The sequence below is a fragment of the Amblyomma maculatum genome, chromosome 10 (genome assembly GCF_055883805.1).
Source record: "Amblyomma maculatum isolate TAMU_Amacu chromosome 10, ASM5588380v1, whole genome shotgun sequence".
Taxonomy (NCBI): Eukaryota; Metazoa; Arthropoda; class Arachnida; order Ixodida; family Ixodidae; genus Amblyomma; species Amblyomma maculatum.
Window position 1 is genome coordinate 121,630,384 of NC_139353.1, and position 19,146 is coordinate 121,649,529.

A 19,146-nucleotide genomic window follows, 5' to 3' on the forward strand; every position below is an offset into this window, starting at 1 on the left:
CACGCTGCATGCACAACAAGAAGTAATGTACACTGACATCACGAAATAGGCTATCCATATGTCTTCGTTATGTCTGAAAACGCCATAAACTTCATGCGATAATGTGCAACGTCGCATAGTATTGATGCCGCTACACAGACAGCGGAGTGTTTGGTATATCATACCGCCCTTCGAGAAAATACGGCTTCGCCTCCTGCCTCGCGGCATTAGTTTTCACGCGCAAACAACTCTGACAATCGTTATCGCATGTGGCGCATGTTTTATGTATAAGGGCAGCACGTTACCATTTCATAAGCACGGCCCTCGATATAGCCATGTCCGCAAAGCAAGTATTTAAGTTTGAGAGGAAGAATTAGCTTTTTGCATCTGTATTGCTGCAACTAGGTTTCTGCGATGCATGACGTGCCCAACTGTCTTTCCTGGTAGCTCATATCAAATCATTCTAAAACAGCCCAGTTAGGATAGGGAGTAAACCAATTGTCCCCAAATTCAAGGAGAGCAAAGGGAATCTATTAGTTTGGTTTGGTTTGTGGGGTTTAACGTCCCAAAGCGATTCAGGCTATGAGAGACGCCGTAGTGGAGGACTCCGGAGATTGCGACCACCTGGGCATCTTTAACGTGCGCTGAATTAATTAATTTTTGCTATCGATCAATGAAATATTTGAAATATAATCGCTTTGTGCTATAGATAATTGAATACGCAGCAGAAGACGATATGCTTGCACGCGGCCAGTATAGGCTCCGCTCGCCCGGCATCCGTATGCCACATACGAAACTCCACCAATAAAGCTATGTTGGCGACAACCCAACCTCGTGTTTTCGTCGATATTTACGTTGCATGGCATCTAATATTTAAAATATTCACCAGTAAAAGCATCACCCGTGGCGGTGGTGATAGGGCGCCATGTAATCTCTCAAGTGCATCTGCGAACGTGATCATTAAGCGCAGCCATCTGATGTGCTGAAGCCCTCTAATACTACGTATGTATTACGACAGCCAGAATCATGCCGCTATTGAAACGATTAACGACACGAGGGAAAGGAAACTGAAAACTTGTTATATCGATTCCTGTGCATTATAACGAACCCCTAATTTTTCTTTACCGCAGTCTCGGTGGGTGAGCCTAATATCGCGATGAGATGCTTAGGCAACCTTTTTAACCTAAATTCCTGTACCAGGCACAGCTGCCTTAGCGCTTTACTTAATCACATGCTCTATGATTACCAAAGCTACAATTCACTGTTTTTTCACTGAGGTGGCTAGTATTAAACGAATTACCGAATGCGAGATTCTGAAATCCTACAATTTTTAATCTTTGCAACTAAGTTGTAAGAACCATTCTGGATGCTTAAGACTCAAGGTCGCTATTGTATGCATAGGCTGCGAGCACGAGTTAGGTCCCCTGCTTCCATGATTGCGGCATCATCCTGTGTGTACAGAGAACGCTCACCATCAGCTTGTTTTTGCAGGAGGCCAATAATGCCGACCAGCAAGAGCAGCCTGCGGATCCGGGTGCCTGCGCTTCCGCAGGGACGTCCCCACAGCGCAAGCAGTCTACGGCCCGTCGGTCACGTGCGACATCAGTACAGTCCACTGCGTCGAAGGCAGCCAGCATGCAGATGAAGGAGGATTCCATAAAGGCACTGAACGAGCTGCTGACCGCAGGCAAAGAACCCGCATCCAACAAGGTTAGCTGATTTTGTTTGTGGAATAGCGTGAATAGGACGAGGGACAGAAGAAAGAGTAGACGACGCGGGCACTTGCTACCAACTGAAGGTTTACTTGAAAACTTATGAAGTATATAAGGAGAAAACGCGCGAAACAATACATCAAGGATTAGGCTGCAAATAAAGGCACTTATCAATGAACGCTATCTTATTATTCTGTAACGTAACGGGCGATTTCGTCACACTCGTGTAAGGGTTCTTAGCTATGCAGTAAGTTTCAAAAATCTTCCTTTCTGCCTGGTTGTTGCGGTAATATTGGATTGTTTGGTTCTTGGGTGGAAACGTGTGGTCTGCAGTGCATTAGAAACTGGAGACAGCCTCGTTCAGGAGAGAAAGGTGGCATTGCAGTGTGTAACACGCAGATAAGTTCACGGACTGCAAAAAAGGTGTCGTTTACAGGGTTCCTTTGGCTTGTGGAAAGATATATTATGTTCAAACCGGGAGGTGTATCAATATCAGACTGAAAGTGCACGAAACTTCTCTTGCTGTGAAACAATCCACCTCTTATAACCTCTTAGTGCACTGTCGTGACTGCAGTGCAGTGGTAGGCGAATATGTCTACCTAGGACAGGTAGTAACCGCAGATCCGGACCATGAAAAGGAAATAACAAGAAGAATAAGATTGGGATGGAGCGCATTTGGCAACCACTCACAGATTATGACTAGCAGCTTACCGGTATCGCTAAAGAGGAAAGTATACAACAGTTGCATCTTGCCTGTACTCACCTATGGGGCTCGAACGTGGAGGCTAACGAAGAGAGTTCTATTTAAGTTGAGGACAACTCAGAGGGCTATGGAACGAAAAGTGGTAGGGGCAACATTAAGAGATAAGAAGCGTGCAGAATGGGTCAGAGAAATAACTCAAGTTACCGACGTTCTAGTGGAAATTAAGAAGAAGAAATGGGCATGGGCAGGACATGTAGTGCTAAGAGAGGATAACCGGTGGTCGCTAAGGGTAACAAACTGGATTTCAAGGGAAGGAAAGCGTAGCAGGGGGCGGCAGAAAGTTAGGTGGGTGGATGAGGTTAGGAAGTTTGCAGGGGTGATGTGGATACAGCTAGCACAGAACCGGCTTAAGTGGAGAAATATTGGAGAGGCCTTCGCCCTGCAGTGGGAGTGGGTATAGTCAGGCTGATGATGATGATGATGACTGCAATGATCTTAAAGATAAGCCTTGCATGCCTGACTTTCATAACACAATTCAATACTGCAGGAACAACCAGGTAGGCGGAGAGATTGTCGAAGCTTCATCATCATCAGCCTTAATATATCCACTGCCTGGCGAAGGCCTCTCCTATATTTCTCCAATTGAAGCTTACTGCAAAGCTAAGAACCGGGACACGTGTGTAGCAAAAGCATCCGATAGGTTAAAGGATAATGAGATAGCCTTCACCGATAAGTGCCTTTTTTTGCAGCGTAATCATTGATGTTTTGTTCTGCGCGTTTTCTCCTTATATCGTTAATGTGTTTTTCAATAAATCTACAGTTCTTAGAAAGCGCCCTGTGTTGTCTACTCTTCTGTCCGTTGTCTTGTTAGCGCTATTCCACAAAGAGAACTACTTCCAACTCGCCCAATACTGCTACTGTTGAAGGTGAGCTGACATTTGGCCGGTCGGGCACTTTGGAGCACCAAAACTGCGCCAAGAGTTTTTATTACCATGGGTTGATGAAGAACTTCGCTAATGCAGTCGAAAAGCAGAAAGGAGGGAAGCGACAGTTTTTTTTTTCGGGATCTATGGGTAAAATTCCGGGCCTGGCGAGTCGCTTGATTGGACCTAGTTGTATGGCCTAACTAGAGTAACAAAGTTTGCAATGTCTAACTGCGACTATCTGCGTTATTCGGACAGGCCACCACAAACACTGGCGCCTCAGCCACAAATGGCAAGCTAACAGTGATGTAGCAGCAGATCACATGGAAAGCAGTAAATCTTGATTAGCGAGGCTTCATGTAAGCACTGCCATCGTGCTGTTCAAGCAAGTAGCAGAAAACGGTTTTACAAACACGGTTGAAACGCGATGACTCTAGCATTTATCCTTTCGCAAAAAAAGTAATACCTGGCTGAAAGAAAGCTGTGCATGATGGCCAGTGATCAACGAGGATCCCGTATATGGCATGAGCCTGGAAAATCAGGCTCAACACAATCATTTACATTTTTGTTTAGAAAACCCCCAGGCTATCAGGATGCCATTTTCACCTGCTGTGACAGTTTTCGTGGTGGTAATTCACTGCCTCGCAGCCACAACTTAAGACAGGCAGGAGCGCCAGATATTTTACGATGAAGTTGTAAGAACATGAAGTTGTAATGGTTAATGATAGTGCCATGTGGTGGTGACCAGGGTCGATGTCACAAACGAAGAGTCGGTGATTGCACTGAAGAAACTCTTTATTGGGCTGACTTGCGCACCCAAAAGAACTAAGCAACTCGGCGGCGGCGATCGCAACAAACGTGCTCGTCGATCGTCGAACAAAGAATGTCTGTCACTCTCGTCAACGCTCAATTTAAAGGCTGCTCAGAACAATCTAGATAACGTCGCAAACAGCTACCAGCACAGGCTGGAACATTGTAGAAAGACACACGAGTGTCGGGATAGATCTCGGTGCATCTTACGCTACAACGAAAACTGATAAAGGTGTGACTCGCGGCATCGAGCATTAACAAACAATGATTACTGAACTGATACGCGATCCAGAATCAGAGTGATAAGGCCGTATGCCGGCGGCTGTGAAGAACAACAAATACAGTTTTCGAGGTTTCGCGGCAATAGTAATGATGTTAAGATTTCGTAAGTTATTCTTTCGAGTTTTCAAGTGCAAACAATTTGAAGTTGCTAGTAAGAAGCCAGTATTATTTCCAGCACCCTGACATTTATGACAATTTGTCATAAATCTTGAGCCATAATTGACGATTCCGTAAATGAGTTCATAAACTCTCATAACGGAATGTAAAAATTGGTTATTTTCCTCTCTCAGTGATACCTAAATTTTCATTCGGGACCTGTCAGTTGTCTCTCAACTTTTGCTTAACTGATATTTCGAGAGGCAGAAAACATAAATGTTCCACGTTTTTTTCCAGCATTTACCTTTGCCGGTGAGCAGAAAGCAATGAAATAGAACGTGCAACTAATATTTTGCTTCTTTTTCTGTTTTTTTCCATCTTTTGATGATGTAGTGTATTTTTGTTCACTGTCTCATGAGACACCGTGAATGAATAATATTGTATTATTAGATCTTGCCATACTTTGTTTTTGCACCTGAGTGGCAATCGTACTAATGGGGTTGTCAGCAAATAATACGCGACAGCCTGCAAGGCTAGCTGAGACGAAAAGTCAGAAAAATGCGTAATTGAATAAAATAATTTTAATACTAAGGGTCCGCACCAAAGCCCTCTACATTGCGTGGGAAGGGATACACAGGAAGAAATTTATTCTTTATTGCCTGGTTCAACACATTTGCAGTACGTGCTTTTCGGGCAGGTAAGATTGTTTAGTGGTTAGTACCTTGCGTTGTTGCAACGGAGGGCCGTTGGTAACAAGCGTACTAGATAGCAGGTCGTACACGCGTTCGACTGCGCATGGCTAGCCAATGTGTTTTAATGCGTTTGCTGATGTTACAGTGATTATAGTATAAAAACCTAATTATTATGTCAGACTGCAAAATATGGCAACCAAGATGCGGTGATGAGTGAAATCGTGTCTGATCTTAAGGAAAAGACTAAGCGTTCTCCTAATTTTTGCTCTGACTATTCCCTGTATTTCACAAGCCGCAGTATTGTGTACTTTTCAATTTGTATAAATAGTTAGCTTGAAGATAAATAATATTTGCAATATTACTGGTCCGTGGTGCTGATACAGGCCTTGTTTAAAGAAAAAGAAATAAACAAGCGAGGCATTCTGTATGTATTATCCGTCAAATGTCTCTGTCGAATAACTTGTCTTCCATGTCTAATTCAATCCGTGTCACATGGTTCTCGTTCTGAGATCTCTCAAACTCTACCGCAGAACGCGCCCTCGCCATCGGCAGCTTCTAAACGCCACTTAAAAGCGTCGATGGAGGCCAAGATATTCGTCACCATTTTGGTTGTGGGCGCCGTGGTGGCATTCACGTTAATCCTGCGGCGTAGACCAGTCCCAATCTCAACTCTGCTCTGCACGACAGAGTCCTGCGCCCGGCACTGGTGAGCGAGGGTCAACTTCATTCAATCCTAGTTTTCCCGACTTACAGCTTGGCACACAAACTCTGGTCGATGAACAAGCAGGTAGAAAGAGTATATAAAATATCGTTAGCACAGATGAGGTTCATGCAATGCTAATTGCGGGCACATGTTACACTGTCTTTGTTCAGAGACCCGGTTATAGTTAGCTATGAAATTGCAGATCAATGAGAATAGAGCTGGCAGCATTGAAAGGTTCCGAACCCTCACGACGAGGAATGGTAGCTTTCACAATAAAATGGGAGGGCTTCAAAGCTGCTCAACACTGCTATGACATTTATGTATCGGCTAATGCCTGAAACATCGCATGAGGCGATAACCTAGGGCACTTAAAAAGCCAATGCAAGTTATTGGATTGGAAGCGTTATAATATTTCGGCTCTGCACCAGCGACATAGGCACACATGAGTAAATGAGGCAAGATTTTTGAGAAATCGCCTCCCAACTACCTCCGCCATCTATCGATTTCTTCCGACCTTACTCAAACTCGCGACTCCAGGCTTTGAAAAATATCCGACGTAATATCAGCGCCTGTCTCATTCCTCAAGTTTGAGGTCGCGTTGCAGTCTGAGGTGACCGCAAAGCATTCTAGTATTTTGCACTTCTCGGTACAGTCAGTGTTGAGTCCTCAGGCAACGGGCAAGAACATAGGCTTGGCTCTCAAAGCAATAAAGTAAAGCAAAACATTCCAAGGTTATGTTTTGAATTGCAGAGCGCGTGTGAAATATATTGATATAACGGTAGGAAGCGCGAACCGTAGAAAGGGGCAGACTCATGCTAAAGGAAAATGAATTATGCACTGAGCAGTAGACATCGTGGGCTATATCGATGGCCACCACTGGATACGCTGCCGCGAGAGCAACGTGTGTAAACACGGTGTTTGTCGTCATTACTACCTTCCGTGTAAAGCTTTGTGCTATTTCAACGGTAGTCCTTCCGAGGCAATGTAGCGTGCGTATCACTGTGTCACACTGTACGAAGAGCTCGCTAAATTCTGAGAGGCGCACAGAAAATCGACCCTTTAGATGTACATCTCTTTTTACACTTTCTCATGGCCTTTTGATAGCAAGCTATTATGCCGTAAAACATGTGGGTGAAATTACAGATATCTTTAAAGAAAATTTCTGTACCAGTACAGAGAAAATCTGTTCTACTTCATTGACCGAAATACGTTCACGAAAAGACATTAATTTTCTGTTATCCAGCCGAAACCTTGAATCGAAGGCAAATAATTCGATATATTTTTGCCATCTGTTCTATTTTTTACCGTAAACTTATTTTTACTTATATAATAGATAATGTTTTAGTAGAAAGCGAAATGGTATGACAGCACCGAAGACGCAGTCCGATGATCGCATGCGCAACAAGTTCGATTCAAAAGAAGATAACTAGGGGTTGTACATTGAGGTCAGTTGTTGTTTGGCTTTCCAGTTTCGGTGGCTAGACAAGGGCTTTTGCGAGGCCAGCCGTATGGGTGCCATCGAGTATTACCAGCGCCGAGAGATATTCGTGAAATGTAGGTGGCCGGGCGTTCGCCTTAAAATAGTGTTCATTGAAAAACTTGGCGCTTAAAGAAATTTTATTGTTGTTAGAGGCAGAAAACGTGGGATGAAAGACAATTAAATTGTATTTGCATCATTATATTCACTGCCACAGGAAGAAAAACAGAAAAAAGAAACAAAAAAACGCCATATAACAGAAACGTTTTGTCAATTTACTAAGATATTCTATCAGTAGCAAAAGAAAAACTGTAAAATCACAGAAAAGTTAAAAAACAGAAAACGTAGCAGAGCAGAACATTTCTGGCAGGGTAGCTGACAGAAAATATCTGTATTTTTCAACAAAACCTTTTTACAGTGGTGCTCTGACATATGGAAAACGTTTCGGTATGTTTCCTTACATGTTGTTCTAGGGTTCCTGCTTACAACTTGTTTCCAATGCATCTTGTGCTCTTATCTACTTCCCTTTAAAGTTACGTTCCATAGTTTTGATATCTTTCTTGGATTATTGGTGGTGTGTCTGCGCCAGGGGAGTACATGGGGCATTCTGAAGATCCAAAACTATGTTGAAACTTTGTGATTTTGTATATTCCTCGAGGGCACTAAGCCAAAGTTTGCCCCACTTAGGCGGTAGAAGTAACACAGAATTTTACTTACGTCATGAATTCGTATTCCCCTTTAAGCAGAGTAGCTAAATTACACCTTTCCTGTACATTTCTTTAACTTATCGAAGCTATTCTTCCTTTTTCTGGGAAGGGAAGCGCTCGAGAAAGATAGTGCTTCTCAGCACAGGGAAAGATGCCCGAGTTGAGACGCAGAGCTTTGTGTTTTTGGCAGGGCGCTAATCGAAAGCCAGCTGGACAAAAACATGGATCCATGTAAAGATTTTGCTGCCTACGTCTGCGGCCACTGGACACCCCGTAAGCAGTTCGCAGAGCTGTCCCGCTCTGCTCTGACAGACATGGTGATGACGTGGCAGGCAAATCTACCAGACACGCTACTCGGAGGTGTTGCCCGACTTCCAGCAGGGAGGAAAGCGCTTGCCATGTTCAACAGCTGCGTTGCGCAGTCGGGCTCGCAAGTTGGCGTCTTCAAGGACTTCATGAGCAAGCGCGGTCTCACATGGCCGGAGGATCTAGAAGATGTCGAAGGATTCTCTCCACTGGAAATTCTGTTTGACCTTGCCTTCAACTGGAACGTCAACCTTTGGTTTTCGCTGAACCTGCTTCCACCGGCGGCGGATGACAGCCAGAAGCGACGTCTATTCTTCGCCCCGAACAACTTCATGTTGGAGTGGAGGACTGTCTTTAAACAAATACCCAGGCAGTTCTTTGACAAGGTCTACCGAGCAATGTTCAAGCTTTACGCTAACGACGCACATGCAACGCCTTCTGCTGATGAAATCACTGAAGCCTATAACATGCTTGGCTACATCTTCGACTTGTTTATTTCATCTAGTTCAGGCAAGGCTAGAGTGCCTGCGGTATTGCCACTACAGAAATTGGACGACATCACGCAACTCACCAACACGACCTATTTAAAATGTGTCATCGACATCAAGCTTGCGATTAATCCGCCTTTCACAATGGAAGATCTGTGGCTCATGACTGACGTGACCGTGATGAATGCGACACTGCAAATTTTTGGATCATTCAACGACAGCCGTATTCGCCGAAATTTGGCATGGCTGTTTCTGGAGGCATATGGAGCAGTAGCCAACCCTGATACCATCCTGCTTGTCCTGCATGGAAGTCAGAGTCACGCTCAAGACATGCGGCCTTTGTTCTGCGCCAGCCAGGTTGAGGCCAGCTACAAGCTTCTGGTGACCGCTATGGTTGCAGTGATGCATTTCACTGATGAACAGCGTCGGAACATTGACTCCCAGTTGGTCAGCATTGTAGAGGTAAGGTTGGATACTTGTGAAATTTCAAGGTTGAATTGACAAATTTGCCGCGGAACGAAAAAGAACCAAAGTACGTGCTACAGTTGCTCAAGAGTGCCTTTTGTGCACACACGAAGTTGCCAATAGTGTCTATGCCACTAAGGTTCTTATCACTAATTTCATTATAAGCGATTTCATATTGAGATTTGTTACCATTATTGTCCTTATCACCAATTTCTTATTTAAAATCTTTATCACAAAATTCTTTGCCGCTAATGATCTAATCACTGCACATATTTTTGTTTCCTCTCTGGACAATTTATGCCCTCCGTTTTTGGCGACATAACATAACCTATTAAGGCTTTCGCTTTAAAATAATTATCAGTTGTGACAAGCACCTTGCGCATTGCTCCAATGGTAAGGTTAAGCTTATTGAAAATGGGCCTTGTATAGTGGAGGACCAGGTGCAGATGTGTCAAAAAGGCTAAAGTATGCACGTGAAGCCAGGAGTAAAGTAACCTTCTTTTTTAAATTGCACACCGAAATCTTTCTGGTTAAAACATTTTTGAAGGTAAAGGATTTTTACCCTGGGAATCGCACTGTTTGATATGCAGGTAGCCAGGAACAATTCAGTTCAGTTCAGAATTGAAGGAACAATAGACAATGTTTTTTACACTGTTCGGAAGGGGTATATTTTTGGGATGACTGCAATAAATGCTAATGAAAGATTTTCCACTTTACCCACATGGTATTCGGTAGTTAAGCGTAGAAAATGAGAATGGGGTACCTGTTGATTTAATTATGCTCTTGGGCCTGCACTGTAATGGCGTTCAAGAATGGCTGGTTGCCATTGTGATAAATACGCATGGCCTTCCCTAATTTATTTTCTGGAAAGCGTGGACAGGGTTTTGGCAATACAGAAAGCTGCTGCAGAATCTCCCAAGTGGATCTCAAGACTACAGCCATTGTTCTGTATGCGTGAATTAAGGCGAAAGCATTTTATGGCTAATGCTGCTGTCGTGGCCGCAGAAAAAAGGAAAAGAAAATGCATGGGCCTGCTATCGGCTCTGTAGCAGAGCCACCTCCTCTGCCGTGTGCGGACAGAAGAGAGAAAGTAGAGAAGGGAGAAAAAGAAGAGAAGTATGCTAGCCGCAACAGCCGCCGTCCACCACCTTAACGGTGGCGGGTGCAATGATGGCCTACAGCAGATAACGTCCTTCCGAGGCGGGATGACGTCATAGAGGTCTCGATCAATCACAGAGTGTGCGCGAATGTGTGCCTTATATGGCCACATGTCAACTAATGATCAAATACTAATAGTGAATGAATATTTATTGAAACACATAATTTATTACTAAATAATGGCTAATTAGGTATTTCGTTGATGAACTGAATTATGAATAGTTGTTTATTTACAAAGTTAGCAATCTATTATTTTGTCGAATAACGACTACTGATTAATTAATCAATAATTCATACCAGTTGCGTAGCAGAATGCGGCACTTTGGCTTTCGCATTTCGTTAGTAGCTAAAGTTCATCGTAATTTTTTAGTGAGTCATATGTAAATAGCGCATGTAATTGGGGTTTCTGTTAGTTTTGTTGATTCTGTTCTCCTGAAAGGCAATGTGTCATGACCAGGCATTAAAGAAAAATTTGGGCGTGGTGCAGTTGCTAAAGCACTGGACGGGTGATCCAAAGGATTTAGGTTCGATTAACAGTGCAGACAGGGTTTATCAATTTATTTTTAACTCTCGCTGTGGAAAGCATGGCACCTCTGCTGCCAACCTTTTACTGACAACCTTCTGCCTACAATGATGACGAATTACCTTATACTCTGCAGTAGTGAAATGCGACAGCCTGACTATTGTTGCTTCACATGCATCGCGCGCCCCCTCATGAACACAACGAACGTTCGTTGAACGCATCAAACTTCACCGGTGTTTTTTCTTTCACATGAGAGGACAGGCGAAAAATCTGTCACTCGCGGATTTCCGCTACTATCACCCTTACAGTAAACTATCATCCTTACAGTAAACTATCATCCTTACAGTAAACTATCACCCATACAGTAAACTATCATCCTTACAGTAAACTATCATCCTTACAGTAAACTATCACCCTTACAGTAAACTATCACCCTTACAGTAAACTATCATCCTTACAGTAAACTATCACTCTTGCAGTAAAGTATCATTCTTGCAGTAAACTATCATTCTTACAGTAAAATATTTCCCTTGCAGTAAACTATCAACCTTACAGTAAACTATCACCATTACAGTAAACTATCATCCTTACAGTAAACAAAGAGAACTATGACATGCGTTTCATGATCCCGGGCATCGCGCTGCTGGTTAAAGCGCTCGGCTGGGGATCCGATGGATGGAGGTTCGATTCCCGGTGGAGGTAGGGTTTTTTCTGAACACGCAGTCAGGATGGATTTACAAGTGTAATCCCGGGATATGCCGCGGAATCTCGCAAAAGAGTGGGACACTTCTCGCGGATGCACGGACGTACGCGCTGACGAGTAACTAGCCATAAAAAGGTTTCGCCCTAAAAACCGTGGCACCGCCAATACTGATCAGAGCGTCACAGAAAGAGTGACAAGCCCGCATGCCAGCGTTGGCCCTAGGCAACAATTACTAAAACAATGGGCTGCATCTTTCCGCATTGGATATTTGCTTTGATTACTTTAGAGGGAACTCATAACCGCAAAAATAAATAGGAATTTTAGCATCAACACAACACGCGTAATGGGACTTGAGGCACACAACAAGCAATATGTCTGGAACGGGCGGCACCGCTGCGATTCTTCCACGCCGTCGAAGATGACTTTGTGGTCGTTTTTCAACACGGCAGACATCGGCGGAACAGTTTTTCGCTCTCACGGCGACGCCATATCTGCGTCGAATCGGAGACTTATCTTCGGTTTGTCATCTGCGTGGGTTCGTCGTAAGTTGTAGCATAGCTCATCGGTGCGTTGTTAATCTTTAATGAGAAACCAGGCGAGCCGCCAGGCTTTGCGGCTCAGGTATATAGCTTTGTCATGTATTTCGGTGTAAAAGACGTGAGACAGCACTGCTGAGAGTGTCATAGTGATCTCTAAACAAGCCGGAATGGAATTAACCGGGTGAGCGTCTGACGCCGGAGCTATAGGCAAAGGCCATGTACATAGGGATAATATCGCTTGTCTTGTCGGCATCGAGGAATAGAAACTCTGTCCACGATAGTTAATGGAGACAAATCTTAAGTCCTTTTGTCTGGAAATGGTAAAGTGTTGCTCAAGTGTGGCTTGGATGACCGCAGTCTAAGAATGGATGAGCCTAGTCATTGAAGGTTAGGTTTGGTTTTCGGTAGTCTAACGTCTGGGCGACTAAGGCTATGAGAGACACCGCATTGGAGAGCTGCAGATATGAAGACCACCCGATGTTCTGTAATGTGCAATGAAATCACACGTTAGGCTCCAGTTGGTCGAAATTTTCGAAGCCCTCCACTATGGCCTCTGATAGGCTGAGTCGCTTTCGGACATTAAACCCCCCTTCCAAACCAAACAATTTACGGGTAGGCTCAAATTTTATTGGTCTGTCCGTGATTAGAATTTCTTGTATGTCGAGACTCAAAGCGAAATGTTCAACGAAGAATGTTGTCTCTCTTCCTCAAGTACCATAGAAAGCACTTTTGCGTCCGCATACCAGGTCGATGACTACAGTGATCCGCTTGTTTTACGTTGACGAAGTTGGGAATGGGCCGATGACATCCACCCCGTTTAGTTGCAAGGGCATAGTTTAGTGGTTCAACTTGTCAATTCGTGGCCGTCTTACGTCTCTAAACCATGGCACGATTACGCATAACATCTCACGTAGATGGCTAATCGTGACTGATGAAACGTTTTCAGAATCTGTGCAACGTTCGTGGTAACCAGAGCCTGTTTGAGCTCTTCATGGAAAACCTGCAGAATATGCGTGTAGATGCTTTATCGCCTGACGACTCACCATCACGTTGGGCCCGAGCTTTTTCACGAGTACTTCGTATTTTAAGGAGAATGTGTACAACTGATGATGTTCGAACACTGCAGAAGGCGAACGGCTTAGTATTTCAGGAAATGAACTGGATGTCGCAAGTCGCTGTGTGAGCACTGCAGGTATGCGAAAGGAATGGTGGTTTCAATTCCGAGAGGTATCGTTGTTGTCTTCGTTCGGCGGTGCATCCACAGGACATTAAAAATAGCAATCTGCTTTGGATAGCTCGCGGAGGTGTAGACCAAAGTGGCGTCGAATTACTGAAGATTCAGGGTTCTTTGAGCAAGCTGGGCTTGGGAGTTTTCAAATTGGCGACCAAGTAGGGCGTATGACGTTCGCTTACCACCTTGAATGGTCGCCCGCATAGGCATGGACTTCAACGTCGAAATGAGATTTTTTCTCGGTTTTCAAATAGTTGGTTTTGGCCGTCGTACATGATAACATAGTGCAGTCTACCACTATTCTGTACGAGGGATGTAGTACCTAGGTTCAAGATTCTCGCGTCGGCAGTAGTTTCCCGAGAGCGCGAGGGGGGGGGGGGGGGGGGGGGAGGGGGAGGTCGTGGCAGCGGGGATTTGGTTCTTGAAGTCTTTCGGTTGCAGCGGTTCAAAGTTAAATGAATCTCCTGACTGTTTAGGGGGCAGAGGTTCAACCATGCGTCAGCAATTTAGTTTCTTACAAAGCGCTTGGAATAGGAACACTATCCGATGATCTGCCAACGGCGTGTCGTTAGGGCGGGGGAACTCGACTACAGTGGCTGTATTCAGGGGATCGGGATAGATACCGTCTTTGCTAATGATGTTAACAAAGGATAGCAGATGTTGGTAAGCAAACTAAGGTTGTTTAGGCCTCAGGTTGAGCCCGCACGGCTTTGCTGCGTTAAGTAGGGCCCTCAGCCTACGGAAGTAATTATCGAAAGTCGTGGTGAAGAAAACAAAGTCTTCTAGATACTCTGCACAGCTTTGCCATTTTATGCCCGACGAAATACGCACATTATTCAGTGACCCTCGTGCAGACCAAAGACAAAATTGCATTACCTAAAAATCCTAGATTTCATCAGGCTTGATAAATGCTTTCTTTTTTCGATCTCTTCATCGATGGAAAAGAACGCAAAGAAGAGTTTTCTATCATGAATAACCAATAAGCCCAGACTGCGCGAGTATTGCTACTCGTCGAGTTCTAATTACTATATAGTAGCCGCTAGTTCGGTCCGCCGCTGAGGATTACTGCCTTTGTAGAGTCGGCCCGGCATACCATCATCGCGGAATATCGGGCGAATTGATTCTTCCTATCGTTGCTCGATTAGCTGTAATCCACACTGTACCGAAGTATGCCGTCATTCTTCTTCACCGAAGTGACTGACGCACAAGGACTTTTCGATGTAAGGATGCGTATGTAACGAAGCATATTTTCCTATTCAATTTCAATTTCTTTGCGTTCTTGCGATGCAAAGTGGTTACAGCCTTTTGCCCAGTGTCCTGCTCTTCTCATCTGTTCACGTTCGATGTTGTTTAGTATTTCGGCTTGAGATTGTACAAAGTATAGAAGATCATCGCGGCATTAAAAAGATTGCTCAGCTTGTTAAATCATTATTAAGCCGCACCCATGCTCCTTTCTGCAGCAACTAATAGATTGCAATAATATATGTCAAAATGAAGCGCCGCCTTAACAAATTCAATTGGTCTTACCTGTTTGGGTTGGGAGTAGCAAGCTTCCAAATACGCCTTCCAAATTTGTCATATGATGTGATGTCGTTATATAACATAACAAATTGAAGATTCTGCGCTCAATCTTGTAACTTGTCAGTACCCGCTTGCCAGAGCCATTCGACAGGTATCCTGAGAGCTTAAGTATAACAGGCGAGGACTCTTTAAGAGATGCGTGAACGCATTGGGGTCAAACCACTCTTCACAAACATGTAAGCAGATCGCCACGAAATTAGGGGGAGGGCCAGAGCGAAGACGTTAGGCAAAAAGTATCAGGGGGATGATATTGCCGCCTAAGTTTGTGCAGCAAAATGCAACATTATGAAAGGAGGCTTTCGTGCTGACCGCGATGAGCATCTACCACAGGGTAGCTGCTACGGTGGCCGCGGGCTGAGTGGAGGAGGCAGAAGAGGCCGCAACACTCCTAGGAATTGTTTGAAACAAAACCAGCTCCATTCTCAGTGATTCCAAAATGGCCCTCCGAAACTTCACTAGGGGTCGTATCTCCGCCACTGCATTCAAAAGTGTTATCGCGTCGCCAAAAGATAGAAACGTAGTGGATCTAGTGTGGGTCCCGCTGACTGGGGCGTCCCGGTGAACGAGGCCGCTCAATAATGTGCTCGAGGTTTTGTCAGCCGTGCTGGTGAGGAGACCTCAAACGCGGATGTCCGACGGGGTGAGCCACTTGATAAAAATCAGGCCATTACGACTTATTACAAAAAGCTCAGGGCGAGCCTGTCTCCTCTGCATGCTCGGCTTAGCCGAGAGCACGCTACCACGTGGCGGCGGCTGCAAACGTGGTAGCCACCAAACCACTAGATGTATGCCAAAATCTTTCCCGACACAGTAAATTCGTGCTGCCAACTGTGCGGCGTGCCTGCCACCTTAGGCCATATCATCTGGGACTGTGCGGAGGATGCGCCTCCGGCAGACCTTGTATCATCTCCCTCGCTGGAACACTGGCAAGCTGTTCTCGGAAGCTGGGACTCAGACGCCTAGTCCTGGGGCTCGACAAGAACGCAAGAGGTCGCTGATAGACTTAAACTGCGAATCATGAGGAGGAGCTGAATGCAACTCAAGGCAAAATTCATCTAAACTGCTGACAAATAAAGTGTCTCTCTCTTTCTCTACAGCGGCAACGCCGGAATTTCGACAGGGCACGGATTTCAACGTTATCGCGTAAGAAATAAAATTCATCATTTGGTTTTACGTGATGCCGGAGCGCGTACAAGAGGCTATACGGAAGCTCTGGCGAAGATATCTGTCTCCTTTGCAGTCGTTGTGTAGGAGTCATCCTCGTCTATTGAGATTCTAGATAGTTTCACACGTGTAGAGTAGACTGCACATCAAGAACTTTGTTTGGACTACACGTTATTGCGTTCTGCCACCTCGTACATGCAGTAAATCATACATGTGTGCTTTGTTTTTCCGCAGATAGCTGCCGAGAAGGCATCGGCCGCACCATGGCTGGACAATAGAACCCAACATGTCGCGGCCGCGAAGCTCCGGACTGTGCACAGCGTGCTATGGCCGGACAAAAAATTTCTCACCGCTGAGGGTCTCGAGAAGGCGTACGCCAAGTTTCCCGAGAGGGCCCCATCCTTCGCCCATTTCTGGATCGAGACTCGTCGGAGCCTACGCGGCCTCATTGGCTCTGACGCCGGCTTGGAGCAGCTGAGAATCGCGGAAGGTGTAGCCCAGCCATACGTCCAGTACGTGCATGTCCTGAACCAGCTGTCCCTGTCCTTGGGAGCTCTGGCCCCGCCTTTCTATTACAAGAACGGCACAAAGGCAATGTTCTACGGTGGCCTGGGCTATCTCTACGCGAAGGAGCTGGTCCGTGCTGTGGACAGAGAAGGCGTAAAAGTAAGTCAGCCAGCAAATGCTTCCTGGTGTTTCTTTTCGTGATGTATCTGATTCCGCCCTCTGTGTCATTTTCTATTAATATTTTGCATAAAATGTTATCGTAAAGTTTTGTAAATTCTTTTTCGCCATATACGTGACCACTTATTAACGCATAGACTTGTAAAGCCATCATATTGACGGGCAAATACTTTCAAAGCATTGATGCTATGTGACAGCTGTCGTAACGGCGTCACAAGGTTTTCCATTGCAAGAGGAAGTAATTTGATTATTTTAGTTCTATTTGTGGCATTTTTTGCATGTTTGGCGCATACTGCACGAGACATGTGCGGTCATCTCGGATGGGAAGCTCCGCCGCGCCCTAGAACGATGTTACTGGCCTAACATGCGATCACCTTTTGACACATACGCGACCAGTTGCACACAATGCCAGGGCCACAACTGCACTAAAGTTGCTCCCACTGGGCAGTCGCTCCCTGTACAACTCCCCAGCGTGCTGTATGGTCAGTCAGCATCGACCTAATCATCATCATCATCAGCCCGATTATACCCACTGCAGGGCGAAGGCCTCTCCCATATTTCTCCACTTAACCCGGTTCTGTGCTACCTGCATCCACTTGACCCCTGCGAACTTCTTAATCTCATCCGCCCACCTAACTTTCTGCCGCCCCCTGCTACGCTTTCCTTCCCTTAGAATCCAGTTTGTTACCCTCAGCGACCATCGGTTATCCTCTCTTCGCACTACATGTCCTGCCCATGTCCATTTCTTCTTAATTTCTACTAGAATGTCGGTAACTTGAGTTATTTCTCTGACCCACTCTGCACGCTTTCTATCTCTTAATGTTACCCCTACCATTTTTCGTTCCATAGCCCTCTGGGTTGTCCTCAACTTAAGTAGAACTCTCTTGGTTAGCCTCCACGTTTCAGCCCCATAGGTGAGTACAGGCAAGATGCAACTGTTGTATACTTTCCTCTTGAGCGATACCGGTAAGCTGCTAGTCATAATCTGCGAGTGCTTGCCAAATGCGCTCCATCCCAATCGTATTCTTCTTGTTATTTTCTTTTCGTGGTCCGGGTCTGCGGTTACTACCTGTCCTAAGTAGACATATTCGCCTACTACTTCCAGTATTTCGCTACCTAATGCAAACTGCTGTTCCTTCCCAAGGCTGTTGAACATTACCTTAGTCTTCTGCATATTGATTTTCAAGCCTACCTTTCTACTTTTCCTGTCTAGGTCATCAATCATTATTTGCAGTTCATCCCCCGAGTTGCTTAGCAAGGCAATGTCATCAGCAAATCGCAGATTACATAGGTATTCTCCATCTACCCTTATCCCTAACTGCTCCAATTCCAAGTCTCTGAATACTTCCTCTAAACAAGCTGTGAATAGTACTGGGGAGATTGTGTCTCCTTGCATAACACCTCTCTTTATGGGAATTTTGTTACTTTCTTTATGCATAACTATGGTTGCTGTGCAGCCACTATATATATCTTCCAGCACTTTCACGTACGGCTCGTCTACCCCCTGATTTCGCAATGCCTGCATCACCGCCGAGGTTTCAACTGAGTCAAATGCTGAGACAAAAGCATCGACCTATTAGGTCCATTTCCAAAACCTTGCTTTGAAAACCGCTGGATTGTCGTTTGAGCATATCCTCTTGCTCGGGCCTGCGAAACAGCCGCTACCACATCGGTTACAGCTTATCAAGTGCCCCTATTTCTGCTCCGCTCTGTCATCTCACGCCATGAACCCCTTCGAATCAAATAGGTGACTGGGGATATCAGTTTCCTGCGGATGTAGCTGAGGAGTTTTGGGTCTATGTGCGACGAAGTTTTGCCACTTCACACCCTAGCACCCGCAACAAATGACTTGACGGAGCGCATAAATATCACGTATACCAATATGTCTTCAGTGTACGTAACTGCAGACCACAACTGAGACATCATGTTGCTTTTTACTTAAGCTTTTATTACTGTGAAGCATGAGACACGAGCTGCAGCCCTTTCTTTTGTATGTCAATCCACCTTTATACATCCTGCACAACTTGCCGTTTTCATCAAGCGATGATGTTTCCGTTCCGGAGACCCTGCACCTTGTCAAAGAAGCAGCGGACAATTGCTTCGCATGGAAGCTTTAAGACATGCTGCGATGAGCGCCGTCGGCACGTCACCTTTGCTTGGGGAGAAGTTCCATGGATTTGGCGACTGCTGCGGCGACGTTGCCTCCTCGAGCTGATTGCT

At 45.2% G+C, this 19,146-nt stretch overlaps 1 protein-coding gene across 1 annotated transcript in view; it reads left to right on the top strand.

Annotated features, from left to right (window-relative positions):
• Positions 1 to 1,614: 1,614 nt before the first annotated feature.
• Positions 1,615 to 19,146, top strand: part of LOC146177379 (endothelin-converting enzyme 2-like) — a 30,985-nt gene continuing 13,453 nt past the window's right edge. The window contains exons 1-4 of the mRNA XM_084581539.1: positions 1,615 to 1,689; positions 5,728 to 5,903; positions 8,275 to 9,340; positions 16,477 to 16,908. Of these exons, the coding sequence (XP_084437665.1) occupies positions 1,615 to 1,689; positions 5,728 to 5,903; positions 8,275 to 9,340; positions 16,477 to 16,908 (1,749 nt within the window). The remainder of the gene's footprint in view (positions 1,690 to 5,727; positions 5,904 to 8,274; positions 9,341 to 16,476; positions 16,909 to 19,146) is intronic.